The following is an 18,525-nucleotide window of genomic DNA, read 5'->3' on the forward strand; positions in this document are numbered from 1 at the left end:
TGTCCTCTTGCCTCCTCTGCTGTTCAATCCTTTGCTGCCTTTAACATTCCTTGAACACTTTCTTTGAGTGTTATTTCTAGTAATGGTACAAAAAAGTAAATAGTAAAGTCGCAGTAGTGCCTGAATACAACACTTTTTGCAATGTTATATGGCTGTTGATAACAGTAAAATTTTAGATCCTATTTTAGCTTAAAAGATTAGATGCAGCACTCAAACTTACACTGTACCCATCTTCTTCACTTTTACTTATGCATGCACAATCCTGACCTCTGTTTTTCCACAATCCATACTTTCTTCCTATGCCATACGTCTGTCTTCCTGCTGCTCAAAAGCTGCATGTTATTGTTTTTGTTTGTTTGTTTGTTTTTGTTGTTGTTTTCTTCTCATTTAAGAATGCTCTGAGGCATTCTTAAAAGCTGTTGTACAGGATGCATACCTTTCCATACCTTTTTCCTTTCTGCTCACTTTTTTTTTGTCTGTTAATCTTATTTTTCTTTTGGGGAATTGAATGTCACTACAGTAAGTCCTCATATACAGGAGGATTACTGCTATTCTCAGCTTTAATTATTTATCAACATATTTAACATATTTAAGATATTTAATTTATCAACAGTGGATAGCTGTAAAGAAGAAAATTTGCTTCTTCTGTTCCACTTTTCTAGTTTTCATTCCTTCCTCCAAATACATAGGGTACTGGCTATTTCTGAAAGTTTGGAATTTGGCATTCTGTTTTGTACTGTAAGCCTAGAAATTCTTCCAGTTGAGAGCAGTTATTGCACACCTCACTAATCATGGAAATCAATGTTTACGTGAGAGTACACGTTTAATAATCTGATTCTAAGTGAGCAGAATCACAAAAATGGAATATTTAAGATTCCAGTTCACATATTAAATATCACCATATACTCATTAAAAGCTAGTGCAGAATGATCCATAGATTTCTCAAACCAAGAAAGAAAAATAGCTTCTTTATGGCAAGTCTTTTAGAACATGAAGCCTTTTAGAGACATTTTCAAAGGAACAAGGATCAATTGAAACTTGCCATCCTTTCCTGGCTTTTCCTATAGAATACAGTAGACAAGCCACTATTCCAAAAAATAGGAAACAAAAGGTAGCCATAAATGATATCTTTTCTATATAGTTAAATGTGAATCATGATTTATGTGAGTTTCTGCTTTGTTTGATATATTTGTTAATGATCTGAAAAAGTGGCTGAACGGAGGAAAGCAAAATTTGAAAATGGCATATGTTTGTTTTGACTAGCAAATTGTTAAGAAGTTACTGGACCATCACCAAAACAGATGAAAGTGGACAAGTTGGCATACAAGATTCACTTTACAAAGATGTGATAATATATGATTATAAATGCCTTTCTGTTCTCCTTCCTGGTTAGAGGTATTAATCCCCACCAAAGAAAATTAGAAATAGTCATCTGTAAGAGCAATAGGTCAAATGTTATTTAAATTTTAGTAAAGAAAAATCATTGTTAGTCATTCAGAAGGCCAGCAATGAAAAACAGTTTTTTTTACAGAGAATTCTCAAATATTACTCAGCTAAGGTAAACAAAGGTGTTCTTGTCTGAGCTTTTATTCTCGTCTTTCTCTTCTCACCATCGTCATGCCTCCTCCTTTTCATGTCTTCTGAAGGGAAATAATTCTACGGCATTTGACTTTTCATTATCCAGCGTGCATATAGTCTTTTTCTCTGCTTATATTTGGTGTGTGCTGTGTATAAATTGACATGGCTCTTGTGACTTCAAACAAATGGAACTGTGCCAATTTATTTCATTCACTAAGCCTGAATCTGTTGATCAAGACATAGCTTGGATTACACTCTATGCTATATTTGTGATAGATCAAAAAAGAAATAGAAGAGGACCTGACAGTTTTGTCAACAGAAATGAATTCTGTACTCTGGCACCTGCATTTTATAATCCACTTAGCAAATCAATTTCTGTTTTGTCTTACAGTATTACTATTCTATAAAAGATATCTCGGTTGGTGGCATGTGCATATGTTCAGGCCATGCAAAGGCTTGTCCACTTGATCCAGTGACCAATGTATGTATTTTTCTTTTCTTTCTTTCTTTCTTTTTTTTTTTTCTTTTTTTTTTTTTTTTCTTTAATGTGCCTTATTCACAAGGTAGAACATGAAAAAAATTCTTGATATTCCTCAGAGTTCTGATAATTTCTGTCTCTCTTTCACCTACAAGAACAGCAGTACTAGGATGTAATAGTGCTGGCAACAAGAATAAGCATTCATGCAATGTCAGGAGAGGCTTTCTCTGAAATGAAAAAAATAGGTTTCAGATAATTCAGACCATATTCAAAGTTTCCTAGGAAAAAACAGAAATTTGGGTAATGTTATGTAGCTGTGTAGGTGAGCACTAAGAGTCAGTTTTTATTATTCTTTTTTTGGTATTAATAAAGGTGTTTCCTAAATAGCCATCAAGTATTTAATCAATACTTGCAAACAAATGATGGCTCTAGAATGGTGCATTTACTATGCGTGAAATATTAATTGAGTGATCAATCAAGCTAGTCTAGAAAATCATGAACCATTTATAATTTATTCCAAACAAGTAGCTTTCTTTTTACACCATTAATAAACTCATAGCCAATATAATTGAAATACAGAAATATAATTTGTTATTGATGGTACAAATCTATACATATGAATGCACACATCATCTCTAATACAGAATTTGTAATCTACAATTATTACTGATGTGCCATACTGTGGGATCTCTTCTTATGCTAGTCACTCAAGTAGAAGCTTTGTATTATAGAACAAAAAAAAAATATTTTTTGATTGATGACATTAAGCAATTGCATAGGAACTGATTTAAAAAAATGAAAGAAATCTTACAAAGAATACATTTACAGTTCTAAGCAATTTCTGTGGATCCTTGTAAAAATTTTACAAATTCCTTGCTTTAATCCTTCCAATCCTTTTCTGTGATGATTTACATAGCAAGTGATGTACTGTTGTTTCAGATAGTCTTAGTTATCAAACATCAGCATTGTTTCATTACCATGTGTTAGAACTGGGCCTACCTCAGAAAATAAATGCTATGAGATGAAGGTAGACTTCAGTTCATGTAGTTTGGCTACTAGATACAAACACATTTGGACAAGTGCGGTGTTTTGTTTTGCAGGTGACAAATATTTATTGTCTAATCAGTATGAAAAATATAGTAAGTGAAACAACTGAAGCCTTAAGAGATTTGGGGTATTTGGTTTAGCTCTCCAGGAATACTGTTTAGACTGAGCCATACTAAAACAGGGGGGCTTTGGCTTGTAAAACATTGTGACTTTAATTGTTATCACAATTAATTTTTCCTCTACCAGTGAAGAGAATAAACTTGCATGAATTTACTGCCTTGCTGTTCTGAAGCACTCCTTAACTTCACCTTGTTTTGCAAAATCCGTGTTTTGTGTGGTAAGCCATAGAAATCTCTCTAGGTTAGCTGGCTGCATTGACCTTGAGTGGGCTCACAAGGACCACAGAGAATCCCCTCTAGTGAAAGACTACTGGGAAGGCAATTTGTGTTCTTAATTTCCCCAACCTACGGTTTCTTTCTTTCCCGTGCTTCTTCTGTGGCTCAGAGAGTTTATGTGTGCCTACAGCAATATTTTCATGCTGGGACTAAGGCAATCTTCTGAGGAACCCAAGTGCCACTGAAATGGTGGTGGTCCTGCTCTCATATCCTGTTAGTTTAAAAACAACTCCTGCTGCCCTACAACTACAATTTAGTTGTGCAGTTAGAAGGTTACAAGATGAGTTGACTCCTCCAGTAAAAAAATAAAGGTAAAAGAAAAGATGACTATTTTTATGGGATCAGCCAACAGAATTGATTTCACCCTGCAGCTGCAGATTGCTGCATCTCAGGGAAGGGGAGCAATTGGCTCACCCCTTCTAGCATAAGCTAGCTATCAGGTCAGTTTTCCTGTAATGTGAAGCTGTATCTGAGAGCTACTAGCACTTTGGCTTATTTGCTGTGTTGGTGAACTTTCATTCTTCCCTACTCCCTGCTTCAGTCGGTTGGAAATAGATTCTCTTATGTTCTTGGATTCTCCCAAGATTCTGTAGCCGAATTCTTTTGCGCCATGGCTGCTTTCTTAAAATGGAACTATTAAGGTTAAACACACACTTCTGCCTCTCGATAGGTAGATAAAGGATACATAAATGAGTAAAAATGAGTAAACAAAGGAATTACAGAGTATAGTCATTCTTAAGCTAATGTTTTCATAATTTGAATTGGAATGCAGATTATGTACATGGGCAGAGTCTTCAAATCATCACGTTTTGTAAATATTTGTTTTTCTTTTAAATTAGAAATCCATCTGCCAGTGTGAGCACAACACGTGTGGAGAGACATGTGATCGGTGTTGTCCGGGTTTCAATCAGAAACCTTGGCATGCTGGGACTTTCCTGGTTAAGCATGAATGTGAACGTAAGTTGAAAGCAGGACAGAACAAGATTACTGTAGCTGCTGGAGAAAACTGAAATTGAGTCCTAAATGATTTTGCAAATTTATTTTTTATTTTTTTACCACATTTGCTTATGAATCAGTTCTTGTTTTCTTATTTAGGCTGGCTGACTCAAAAAAGTCAATAGAAAACTTACGTGTAGAATTGTACTTTTATTGAACTCAGAATATTTCAGTGTAGCATGCTGTTTTTGGTGTAGTATGCTTAAAAAAGTTTGTTTTGACTTCCTTTTTTAATGGTTATATTTATGTTGCTTTTGTTTTGATAAAATAATAGGACTGAATTCTGATATAAGTATATTTTTTTTTACATTTTTGTTCATTATATTAAACTTTAACAACATGATTTTTTATGTGTAACCGGGCACTTTTACATAGTTTAATGTGCAGCCTAAATGAAAAAAAATATTTTACATGATCAAAATGGGATTTGAGTTTCTTATATTCTTAGTGAAAAACAAACAAACAAACAAATAAAAACAAAAACAAACAAAAAACATAAAAACCAGATGTATCCAGTTTTCCAGCATGCAATGAAAACATATCTTGAAATATCACCATCCCCACAGGGTGGGAATTTCTTTTTCAGATTTACTGTAGTAAGGATAGCTATAATTGAATGTTAACACCTTACTTCCAAAGGTCATATATCACTTATATTTTCAAACATAAGGGCTTCATTATATGTAAGTGTTTATTCTTTTCTGCAGCTATATTCTTACCAGGAGTGGTTAAAAATTAATTAAAAACAAAAAAGATATCCCCATATTAAAAGTAATAAGTACATATTTGTGTCCTGAAAAGTCTGTTTGCAGAGGTCTTTGTTTCTGTGGAGACTGTCTGCACTGGAATGCACTCTGGAATCAAACCAGAGTCTATTTATTTTCATGTTTAATTTTTAAGGGACATTTATTATGCCCTGTTAAACCCTTAGTGAATTGTTGTACTTTCATGGTGCAAATAGTTCCACAGGATCTGGTTCAAGTGTCAGGTGAATGACTCCCTACAATGCTGATGAGTTGAATTTCTCTTTATATGGAAATTAAAAATTGAATTTTCACAGCAACAGATTATAAGTTTAACATGTGGCTCTAGAGTCTAAGAGCTCAGATCTGAACTTCTCAAATAGTTTTAAGACTGGGAATCTCTTTTGTTCTGACCCAGTTCTTATATGCGTATGTGAAAAACAAATGCTTTTAGGATATCTTTTAGCTTTCAAGGAAATTATTTTAATTTAATGCATAATTCTGTTATTTTTCTTACGATTCCTCTTGTGTTTTAAATTTCCTGTTTCATAAACCATATGTGTGTGCTACCAAAAGGTTTCTGGACTATCAATTTACTCAGAAGAAAATAAAACAGAGAAGAAAAAAAAAAAAAAAAAAAAAAAAAAACTATTTAGACTATACGTGTCCACTTCCATACTATCTGAGACAAAATATCAAGAAAAAAAATCAATCTACAGAACTCCAGGCTGCATTTGTTACTAGACTTTTTGTAGCTGAAGTAGGGAATTAATGTTTGAATGTGTTACCTGTTCTATTGTACGTGCTACAAATGACAAAATGTTGATTCTGTGAAAGACTGTTTTTAATATATTAGTAACAGCCATAAAATCTTTGCTAATACAGTTCTTTCTCTTTTAGCATGCAACTGTCATGGGAAGACTGAGGAATGTTACTATGATCAGAATGTGGCAGACAAAAATCAGAGTTTGAATGTTCATGGAGAATACATTGGGGGTGGAGTGTGTGTTAATTGTACAAGGCACACTGATGGCATAAACTGTGAAACCTGTGTTGATGGTTACTTCAGACCTAAAGGGGTAAATGCACGTTCTGTTGTCACTTCACTGTAATTCTTTGTGTTCAAGCCATCACATCAGCTTGGAGAGTTAAGTTATTAAAAAGAGATGACATAGTTTGGACTGCCATTAGGTTAACTTCTAATTCTGACAGTGAAGTAGTTCCTATTCACAGCTGGAAATCTGTAAAGTTAATGTTCACAGAAATATGAAACTGAATTGTGTTGATATGAAGGAATGTACTTGAGGTCAGGGCCTCTAGCTAATATTTCAGTTGAAATTAAAGGAGGATGTGGTCTTGTAAACAGAAGTTTTCCCTCAGTAATGAATTCCAAGATGTATTATCAATGATCAAAGAAATATTGTGATATTTGATATTGGAGAAAGAGGGTCTATAAATTTTATTTGTTAAATGTAATAAATAACCACTGAAATTCTATAGTGTCTCATGAATGCCTTTCATTTTTAGTGCAATGTATATATATATATTTATTATTTTTTTTTATTTCAGCATATAAGGTTGTATTTTCATCTAAAATGAAGCTGTCAGAAGATGCACATTACATTAAGTTGTACTGACAATATGGGCTGTGCCTGTGCTTTAAATAGCTACACTATTAGTATGTGCTTAAATTCCTGATACTTGTCTGTATAGTTTCAGTTGAGTAAATCATGGCCTTTAGTCTGATTGCTTTTCACTCCTCAAACACAGAAAGCATCAGCAAATCACAATAATTACATTCTTCCTGATACACTGTTTTTTTTTAGCCTTAGAGCTTGTAGAAAAGGAGCGATGATCTCTTCAGCAACAGGGAACTTACTTGAATTTTTCATCTGAATCAGGTTACCATCCAGCTAGCAGGGATTATATCTCTATGTTTGTAAAATATATGTAGAGTATATAGATATACGTAGTTTATGCAGGATTCTAGTTTATATCCCCAGTTTTGTATTAGACATTTTTGTCTGAGATAACCTTTTCAAGAATGAAAGGAAATTGTTCCATTGTCTATTGTTCACTTTTCTTCACTTTTCCTTTTTGTTTAGTTACTAACTAAATTCAGTTAGTTGTTTGAAGGATGTTGACCAGAAAAACTGAACTGTTTGCCAATGTTACTTTAGGTAGTGACAGTTTAAAATCTACTTGATTACAATTATTGCTTTCAATGATACAAGAGTCCATTATTATCAATTTACCTGTTCACTTGTTTTAGTTGAAAACCCAATTGTATCAAAATTACTTACATGTTTCTAACAGAAATCTAAAATGGAACAGTAACATCTAGACTGCATGAGCTGAGTTAGGCAACCATCCCATTTTTGTTATAGTACAAACTCTAAAGGTAAGACTTTGTTTAGTAATATCTCTGTTTTTATAGGTATTGCCAGATAGCCCAGATCCATGCCAGCCCTGTTCCTGTGATCCAAATGGGTCTTTACATGAAAACTGTGTCAAAGATGAGAAACATGCAGAAGGAGGTAAGATCCCCAAAAGATAATGACATAAAACCGGTCATAATAAAAATATAAATCAGCAGTGGTCAAAGAAAAGCTGAATTTTATTTGTCTTTCCCTGTGCTATCTCTTAAAGAAAAAATAAAAAATCACAGGAGATATTTTTTAAGTTTACTCATGCAAAAAAAAAAATAATTTTATATTCCCAAATTTTCTGAGGCTTCCTTTATATTCATGGCTTGTAAACATGAGTACATTTGAGAGAGTTTTCTCCATGGAATATTAGAGAATTTTTGCTTTAAAGAGCTTTATTCTTTTACAGTAGAGATTAAAGCTAGTACAATCATAATCTCTTCATCTCTTTTCTTTGCCATACATATTTGCATTTGAAACCTAGAAAAAATCTGCTTGAAAGGTGTCATATTTATGTGCCATCTTATTTATGTAGGATTACAAGCTCTTAACCATAGCCCTGAAAAAAGCTATCTGCAAATAGATTATACATTTATTTCTTGTGCTTTGGAAACGATTGCAGTACGGTTCTGGTCCTTTTGCTGACCAGCCTCTGAAAATATTGTAGGAAGACAACAAAACTGAAGGTCAGTTCTTAAGAGGTGTTTTTACTGGGCTAATTATATTAATATCTGTTGATGAGATATCGTAGCAATCTTTTTCCTGAAATAGAGATCAACGAAAACTATACTATAACAACCACATACTGAATATATCAGTTCATAGAACTAAAGTTTCTAGATACAATGATGCTGCCTGATTACTGTCACAGTGGTATATTGTGCAAGGGTGACCATGACAAGCTGCCAGTTGCCTGCCTAGCTGCTCTCTTACTCCCCCTCCTCAACAGGATGGGGTCAAAAATAAGATGAAAAATCTCATGTGTCAAGAAAAGACAGGAAGATCGCTTACCAATTACGGTCACAGACTTGACTTGAGGAAAAACAGTTTTATTTGTTGTCAATTTAAGTAGGTTTGAGTAGTGAGGAACAAAGATAATAATAATAAATAAATAAAAAAAAAACAAAAAAAAAACAAAAAAAAAAACAGCTCCATGCCCCAGGCTCACCCACACTCCTTTATTCCCAACTCCTCTGCCTCATTTTAGTGAGTCTTCAGTAAAGTCTTCCCCAAGGTGCCCACCAATGGCTGCTGGGCCCAGCCATGCACAGCAGTGGGGCTGTTGGAGTGGGCTGGGACTGGCTGTGTCTGGCATGGGACAGCCCCAGCCCTACCTCACAGAGGCCCTGCAGCCTCCTCGCTGCCAAAGCCTTGTAGTCTGCACCCCATACATTTTGTCACACAGATGGATAGGAAAGACCATGGAAGCAGATTAGAGATGCATCCCAAAGGTAGAAAAACACAGCAAGACCGTGTGATGTCTCTATCAAACCTGTGGGAGAGAGTGGAGAGTTTACAGATGGCAGGCTTCACAAAATAAAGCAAACTCTTATACTGTTAAATAGGACAACTTTTATTCAAACATTTTCCACTACAGACATTCAGTGCTTTTGTAAAATACTGAGACTACAATTTTGAAATGGAAGAAGGATTAATTCAAAGAAATTCAGTGTCCCACCTGTGTGTTTAACAAGTCTGTCTGGTCTCTGGGTTCCTGTCTGTTACCGTTACAGCCTTTCCTTTCACACCTTCAGTCCTAACCACTGTAAGGGTCATTCTGCAGGGGCCCGACAGCTGAAAAACAGTTAATAGACAGGCATTCAGCCTGTCATTTAATAAGGAAGCAAAAAGATAATGATGCTTTTCCATCTTGTTTAGTTGTCAGTAACAGTCATTAGGAGCTTTCATAATGTCTTATTCTGGCCTCTGAGTAATGAACAGATCTAAACCCCCTCATATTTGCTTTGCACATCTGCTTATACTTTCTAAATCTGACTGGCTTGATGATGGGTGGTACTTCCAAATTCCAAGCAAGATCCATGCAGATGTATTACATTCAACACAGCTTACACAGAATTTTGTGGTACTGTGCTTTAACTCCTTGTTCCATGTATCTCTGTCTGCCTTTTCTATCCTCTGGTCTTGTTGCTGGCAAATTCCTCTCTTGCCTCTTCCTTTTCCTAGATGTCTCTAGGAAGGGAATCAAGCTCCTGCTTGGACCCCTTCTTTCCTTTCTAGCTATTTCACTATTGTTTCCACCCATTTAATCTAAAGATAGTTTACTGTGTCTTTCTAATAAATCAAGGAATGTTTCATTATTATTATTATTATTATTTATTTATTTATTTATTTATTTATTTATTTATTTTTCACAAAACTAAAACTCATCTTTTTTCTGTCCTGGCTGTAACAAAGTTCTCCTGATCTTCCTGACACTCCATTCATTTGTCTAAAATTGGTTAGAGGCCTGTTGCTTTTAAGCACATTAGAGTGTTCTCTAATACTAACAAATTTATGTGCAATACCCTGATAAAATTCTTTTTACTCTGTATACTCCTCACCCTCAGCCACAGTTGGGTTTGAAGCACCAGGGAACCTTTATAAAAGAAAGGCTGGAAAGAATAATCTGTCTGAGGAAATCTATTTATTCACCTATGAACCAGAATGAATACACACTGGGCTGGTTGAAATAGATCTCAGAGTTTGCTGGCTGGTTGTTTAAGGAGAAATTGTTTGCTTGGTGTAAGATGGGAATATATTTCTTAGAAGTTTGGTAAGCAACCCAGTCTGGAACATTAAAATGCCTAAACTAAAATGGAAATATGGTAATCATCAGGGATATAAAGTCGCTGTGAACAATTCTCAATGAAAGTAAAGATAAAAGCTGTACATTCTCTATGTGTTTCAATACTGTAGGTACGTAACAATTAAAATGGAGCTTTGTAACAAGTATCATACATAGATGAAGTGCAATGGGAGGATTTAAAAGGCTCCATCAGGCTTGGGTAGATAAGAAAAGGGCATAAAGGAATCACTTTATAATTGACTAAGCATTGTTTCTGGAGAAAAAGAAATATTTCTGTATTTTAAACATCTATAATTTCCATTTTGATTAGCTTAATATAACTTTGTCCTCATATATTTTACCAATCATTCTATAATGAAAGATTATTATTCTAAATTGTATCGTATATTTTTGGTTTTGAGTCCCAAAGAATGCTTTTCAAATGTTCTTTCATAGCAACCTTATACGGTATTCTCATGAGTAATGTGGGAAAATGTTAGAAACAGTAAGTCAATGGTATGTTTACAAATTATGGTATTGATAAAATAAACTGATAAAAACATTGCCAGGTTTTGTAACTGACGGGCAAGAATGCACTGAATTTTAAAACAAACTTGTCCACCCATGTTCAGTCCGTCATAATAATAGGTAAATTTGACCACTGCTGACACTGTGATCACTTGCAGTTGTCCATTCAGAAGTGAAGATGGAGTCCATACATTCTGAACTACTCTAGACTCCAGTAATTAGGCTTTCTCAGTAAATCAATACTCTTGTTTTAAAATGTAGTGGCTGTATTTTAACAAATAGCTATTTTAATTGTCTTTTAAGTACTCGTAAGATCTGTGAAGTTTGGAAACTTGCAGATTTTCATAATTTAGATGCTATCATGTACTGAAGTTTTTCCCTGCTACCTCTTTATGTATAATATAATCCCAATGACTGGTCTTTATTTTTGCTGAAAAACTTTCTCAGACATTGTATGATAAATAAGGTTCAGACATTTTGATCTTTATTCAGCTTCCATAGTGCTTTGCTTAGCAAGCAGTCCCACTGACTTCCGTGAGATTATTTTTGGGGTATGTACACTGTTGAACAGGACTGAGAATGCCAAGGCCAGACTTTGGATTGCAAGTTTTTTCAAGGATCTGATGCGTGCTTTTGCATGAATTTATTTTTGTGTAGACTCGTAGGCTGTGAGGAAACTGATTGATACAGCTTGTATTTCAAGATGACTCATCCTCTAGGATGAACTTTTAAAGCCTGTGTACACTCAAAGATAGGACAGAAAATGATAATATTCAGGTAGAAAACAGAGAAGAACAGCTTCAACAAATAAACCCCTATTCAAACAAGGCCTACGAAAAAATAGACCTAAAGCATAAGATGTACTTCTACTGAAATGTTAGTTCTTTAAAACAACATCCACAAAAGACCTGAAACACCTGCCCTAAATCAGAATGTAATTACCCTGTTGACATAATGAGCACTACAGAGGCTTGGTAAAAGGTAAACAGGGAGACACTGACAGGAATTTGCATGCTATGTAGAAATGAGAGCCTAGATCCTGCCAGCATGATAGTGTTGTAAATTAAAGAGGACACTGAGCCAAATAAGAAGTATGGACTTACCATGTCACATAAGAGCTGAAAGAATATATGATTGCTAGAAGTCTCCACAGTTTCCTCTCTCTCTGGTGTGGCACGTGAAGTCTCTTAACAGATGAATGTCAACTATGGTACATACTGCATAAGAAAGGGGGCTGGTGACAGCGGAGTTTCCAATCCTGGTCTCTTTTCCCGAGTTGCAGAGAAAGAAAAGAGAAGAAAGGAAGGTTCTTGATAGGACACTGAAAAAAAGTGGCTAGCTGAGAGGGTCACTTGGAAATTTGGAAAGCAGCTGGGCCATAGGCATCAAAACCTATGGAGCACATGGTTTAGTGATAGTAAGTAACAGACTTCATGTACTGAAGCTTCATATGTAATTAGGATAGATCAAGAAGGTGACAGTTAATATGATGTGCTACAGAAGATCAAAGAGGTGACAGTGTTAGAGAAGACAGACTGAATTTTATCACTGTACAGATTAACAAATAATATAATATTAAACTCCTATAGGTGACTGCTTCTTCAAAAATCTAGTTAGAGAAACTGTAAAAAGGGAAGCAACTCTGTATTTATGCATGAGTTTTAAAACTTGTTTCTTGAAGAGCCTTCAAATTCTACATCCTTGTAGGAGTGAAAAGGCCTCCCTAAAGAACAAATTAATTAAAACAAGGAATCTTTTAAAAATAAAATCAAAAAGAACAATCCGAAGATTCTTAGCCTTAGCCTGGCAAGCCTGCCTATTAGACACTCAGAGAAGATGCATTCTTCTAATTCTAAATGATGCAAGCAACATAACTAAACTAGAAAAAAAATCAATTTAAATGCTGAAAAGAATGTCCCTGAAAAAAAAAATAAAATTATAATTATCCAACAGGGGATAATAGTAAAGGACATAAATTGTGACAAATTCTGTAAGGTCATGCACTTAGTCACATGTTAAAATATTAGGAATACTTTGCTAAATGCTTAAATGTTGCTAAGAAAAACTTCAGATAAATCAGAATCTAAAAGACTGCTAGACACTGAAATTCAGTAATAGTTAAATATGATTAAGGTATAATCAATTATAATTGGAGATCTCAAGAAAGAAAAGGACATAGACGAATTCTTTGCATCAGTGAATAGAAGAGCTCAGGGAACTTCCCACTTGAGTATCTTTGTTCATGGGTACAAGTTGGAATAAATGTCTCAGAAGTGTCAGTGTCAGAGCAAACTGATAAATGAATAATAATAAAAATTCATCAGGCATATATTATATTTATCCATGGCTTTGGGGCAGAATTAAAAATGAAGTTGCTGAAGCATTATATAATATAATTTATATTATATAATTTATAGTACTTTCTAAAACCTAAGCTAATATTATATAAATATGAACTGTTTATCAAGTTACTAAAAGAATGGTGGAGGGTTCCAGGAAACTAAAATTCAGAGTTCTGATTTCTGTATCAAACAAATCAGTAGAACTAAAATAAAGGATTTATATGATTAACAACCTGTAGCTAAAATGGGCTAAACTCCAGAGCAGTTTTGTTGTTTTTTTTTTTTTTTTTTTTTGTTTTTTTGTTTTTTTTTTGTTTTTTTTTTTTTGTAGAAGACAGTGTGCCTTATTACTCTGTTTGAAGGAGTCAATGAATATGGGACCTAAATCTATTTTGATTAATATTGGATTTTGATGTTCAAAAAGTTTTGACAAAGACCTTCACCAAAGACTGTGAAAGAAGGTGTAATAGAATGAGGAAGAAAGGTTCTGTCATGGATGAGTACTTGGTTAAGAAAATAAATGGACCATTTTCACAGTGATGATCAATATGAAGTGCTGAGAATATTCATATTTAACCTGGAAAAGGGACAAGTAGGAAGGTGACAAAGTTTGCAAGTACGAAATCTTTTAGCACAGAAAAATGAAAGAACTGCAAAATGTTCAGAAAGATCTCAAGATAGTCAGTGGATGGGCAATAAAATAACTGATAAAATTTTGTAGAAATTAAATGAAAAGCAGAACAGAGAAAAAAAATAGTTCTATTTATACATTGATTTTAGTGATTTCTGAATTAGGCATTAGCAGTTGCAAAACAGCTCTTAACAATTACCTTGGACTGTGCCCTGAATGTATCATCTCAGTGCTGACTTAGCAGTAGCAGGAGATCAACAAAGCCTTAGGAAACATAACTAATAGTTTAAAAACAACACTGAAAAAATTGCCATGATTTATAAGTCCACACTATTCCCTGCCTTTTCCTTAAATAATTTATTAGAACTGGAAATGGTGCAGGGAAGGACAATAGGGATTTTCATCTATACAAAGCAGTTTCTTTGTAAAGAGATATTATATAGGCTTATCAGTTTTTGGCATATGAATTAAAATTGTCATGTAGGATATGCTAAAGATACATTGAAATCACAGATTCCATGGAGAAAGTGAGTAGGGAATGGTTACTTGCTGTTTTCTATGATATGACATTTAAAGGGCAATAAATACAGATTTAGCATACATCAGTGTTTTATTTCACACTACACATGGCTAAATGCACAAGTAACTGATAGAGAGTTTTATGGATTCTGGAAGTAAAAGCATGTTCAAAGTCAATTAGGCAATTTAATAGAAGTTTTTCCAGGGATTGTTAGATGCAAGGGTTTAGGGATAAGTTTCAGCTTAAAAGACCTCTAATATTCAGATTTCTGAAAGCTCAGAATTCAAATAACTATGCACTTTTTCTGTTCTTATTTGCTTTATTCTGGCTGCTCTCAGACAGGATAATGAGTTAAGTAAATGTATGGTTGACCCACTGTCAACACCTTTATGTTACACCTACGGAAGATGTTGCTTTGAGCACTCTAACACATATATTTGATAACAATAATGATAAATTAAATGTGTCTCATGAATTTTCCCTCTTCCCATAGATATGTTGCCTGGTTTCTGTCACTGCAAGATTGGCTTTGCAGGAGAACACTGCGATAGATGTGCCTTGGGTTATGTAGGATATCCTGACTGCCAGCCCTGCAACTGCTCGCTGAAAGGCAGTATGAATGTTGACCCTTGTGTAGGTCTCTGCATCTGTAAGGTACGGACGTTTAATTCTTCTGAGCCATAAGAAGATATTAATGATATTGAAAGATTGCAGTCACTGGTGTTCTATCATACAGTGGTGTTCCACTATCCTACCTAGCTATGTTAAAGTCTGTGGCAGTCGCTTCTCATAGAACACTTGTTCTTGGTCCTGTGAACTCTTAGATTGTCCTGTGTACTCTTAGTACTCTGTAATTAAAATAGGTATCTAGTAGCATGCTGCCTGTCATATAAGTCTGCAAGAAAGGGATACTTAAGAAACTTGTGAATTGTTTGTTTTCAATTCCCGCTCCTCACTACTCAGAAATGGTATGTTTAAAGTATTGTGGGCTCTAAAGATAATCTGTAATATGACCTCAAAAAATAAAATCCATTGAACTGATGGTGTATTAAGACTTCAAAAAAGTTGCATTTTAAGGGTTGTCATTAGGGATCTAATCCTCTCTTCTTGCTAAATTCCATACTGAGGGCATTCTTTCTTGCCTTGGGACGGTTGCTTAGAAATCTCCAGAATATTTACTGTTTTTTGTTGTTGTTTGTTTGTTTGTTTGTTTGTTTGTTTTAACCAATGAATTTCTTAATTTATGGGAAGAAGGTTTAGGAGTGGTTTTCTCTGTGTGCCTTTACTCACCTCCGGCAAATAATATATTGATATTATATCCAAAGAAAACACTTCTAAAAACACATGCATCTACTTCTCACAAAATACTGTAATACAAGTGTTAGAAATGGTGGTCTGTAAGTCATTGTTTAGTAAGTTAGCATGCATATGCCCAAAGGACAATTTACTGTGCAGTAGGTCAGTTTTTGTGTGTCATACTTGTGGGAGTTTCCTTCCAGCTTTTAAGGAACAGAATTAGACAGAAATGTGAATTTAAAAATACTTACATTATGTCCCTAAGTACAAAAATGTGCAAGAAATACTTCACTCCTTCAGCTCATGCTGCATATACTCATTAAGCTCTGGTGTGACAGCTGAATAGCACTGAAATCTAATCAGAGAATTAACCTTACCCTCACTTTATGTAACAGTCACATGCTTTCTGTCAAAAATAAAATCTAGCCATATCAGAGTTCTAATTTCTTAGCTATCAAGTCTATAAGATCAGGGTTTATTATATTCTGGCTTGAAAGAGTGGTGAAGATGTCATATGCTAAATACAAGATAACTACTGCTGAATGGTTCTTACTATTATGACATTATTTCTGTAATACCAAACAAACAGAGAATAGAGATACTGTTCCTATCCCAAGGAGTCCATGCTTCTGGTGACCTCCTTTCTGGTCATCCTTTGCCTCCTTTCCACTCCTCTAACTGCTTTTTAAGTGCATATGGGGGACAAATGATACCCATTGCAGATAGCTGAGATACTGATACATACAAACTTATTTTCACTAGCAATCTTCAAATTCAAATCAAAGCAGATTATGATCAAAGGGACCCTGAAATCACCAGATTAGCTATGCTCCATAAGAAGAATAAAGTGGGATGTCTGGACAAGTTAAGAACAGGTCTGAGGAAAAATGCTTGCCTTTTAATCACATCTTTCAATTTCAATGAGCTCTGAAATTTACTAAAGATAGTTTTCTTGTTAAGGAAATTGACTGCTGAAAAAGTTCTTAGGATGAGCACCAAAATGTTACCAAGTGGTCATGAGCTTGTTATCTTTGCCACATTAGCCAGAGGAAACTGAAGTCTAAAAAGGTGAGGCACAGGTAGTAATCCCTGTTTTACACTGATTGAGGCAGAAAGCTTCCTGAAGATATATGGTCAAAGTCTCATTTCTGTTAATTTAAAACTGGACTGAACAAAGTATTAAGAAACACATTAGTCTATAGAAAGATTGCTTCTTTGGCTGAAGGGTAGGTTAGATCTCTTTTCCAACTTTGAGTTTTATGTGTCTATTATTCAGCAAACTTGCTATTTACTCAGAAGAATTATACGGGTTTTACTCACTGAAAAGCTGTCCTACTCTGCTTATGACTGCAGAGTAGGACAGATTTTCATTTAAACAAAAACTTTTGCTTTGCAGCTCTCTCTCTTCTTTTTATTTATTTATTTATTTATTTTCACCTTCCCAATGTGTACACACCAAGCACTTCAGCAAGGTCTGAAACTTGTAGGACCAGAGTTCTTGATTGTTGTTTCTAGAATTGTGTAAGAGCATTTGTATTCCTGCAAGCTCCCAGATGTTATCCCACAGTTACTTTTCACATGAATAGCTGGGTGATTTTATCATACCTATGACATTGCTTAACCCTAAGATTGTTGGTGAAAATGTAAAAAATACCATCATTGAAATTAATGAGGTGTCAAAGGTAAAAGTTACTGATGGCCTTGAGTAGTATTAAAAAGATTTTGTGTTTGTTCAACAGACTGTATATGACATTATTGAAAGAAAGAATAGAAACAACACAGTCATAGAGATAGAACAAAGATATTTTGTTATATGTGTTTTTAATGTATAAGTAGTAATGAAAACCTATTTATATTTTTGTTTGATCTCCTTCTTTGTCTTTACCCTTTCCCCATTATTTCCCCATTATTCTTAATGCATCTTTCTCCCCATGGCTTTGCCTTATCTCCTCCATGTTTGCTACATCTTAGCCAGAAGGTTATCAAATGGCTTTTGATGAACTTATTTCTGAGCAGTATATTTCAAGCAAGCTTAGGCTACACAGTGTGGGCAGGATTTTCATAATGTTTTCATTCTCTGTTGACTTGGAGCCCATAGTTTTGTCCTGTGTGCATACTACATATAATATTTTCAGGATTAGATAAACTGTATACAACACTTTTGAAAAGGAAAGAATTATCTGGCCTTTCTTGGGAAAAAAAAATAATATATATATATATATAATATATATATAGGGAGAGAGAATATATTATTAATTATTAATATATAGAATAAATATATAGAGAGAGAATTTCTAAGCACATGCCATAGCATGAACGTTTTGCAGCATACTTCTAACGAGCTTTATCTTTGTGTATAGGACAAACTGATTAATTGGTCAAGAAAGCAGGACTTTCTTCATGTTACAAGCTTTCTAATAAAAACATAATTACTAAATGCTAAGTTTAGAATATTTCATGTACGTTAAGTGCCTGCTTTCCACATAGAAGAGTTTGCAGATCTGGCTGTTTGGCTGGCAAACATATGTGGTTATGGAAAGAGAAAATGCAGCCCTTTTCCAGGATTTATCCTGGATTCAGCTCTAAGCAATAGACCACTGAAAAATGGATATGTTGAATGACTCCTGCAACTAATACTGTGTACCTGTAGTTTGTGTCAATTGTGAATGTTGATTTTATCAGCCATATGTACAAACTAAGGTTAACATGTGTCCCGTACTTCCTTCCCTTTTCACTCCCTTAAGCATACAAGAGTTAAAC

General features: G+C 34.5%; 1 protein-coding gene across 1 annotated transcript in view; it reads left to right on the top strand.

Annotated features, from left to right (window-relative positions):
• LAMA2 (laminin subunit alpha 2) overlaps window positions 1-18,525 on the top strand; it is a 356,269-nt gene that overhangs the window by 121,435 nt on the left and 216,309 nt on the right. The window contains 5 exon segments of the mRNA XM_032185008.1: window positions 1,970-2,059; window positions 4,338-4,455; window positions 6,138-6,316; window positions 7,675-7,774; window positions 14,963-15,123. Coding sequence (XP_032040899.1) covers window positions 1,970-2,059; window positions 4,338-4,455; window positions 6,138-6,316; window positions 7,675-7,774; window positions 14,963-15,123 — 648 coding nt within the window.

Source organism: Aythya fuligula, chromosome 3 (genome assembly GCF_009819795.1).
Source record: "Aythya fuligula isolate bAytFul2 chromosome 3, bAytFul2.pri, whole genome shotgun sequence".
Classification (NCBI taxonomy): domain Eukaryota; kingdom Metazoa; phylum Chordata; class Aves; order Anseriformes; family Anatidae; genus Aythya; species Aythya fuligula.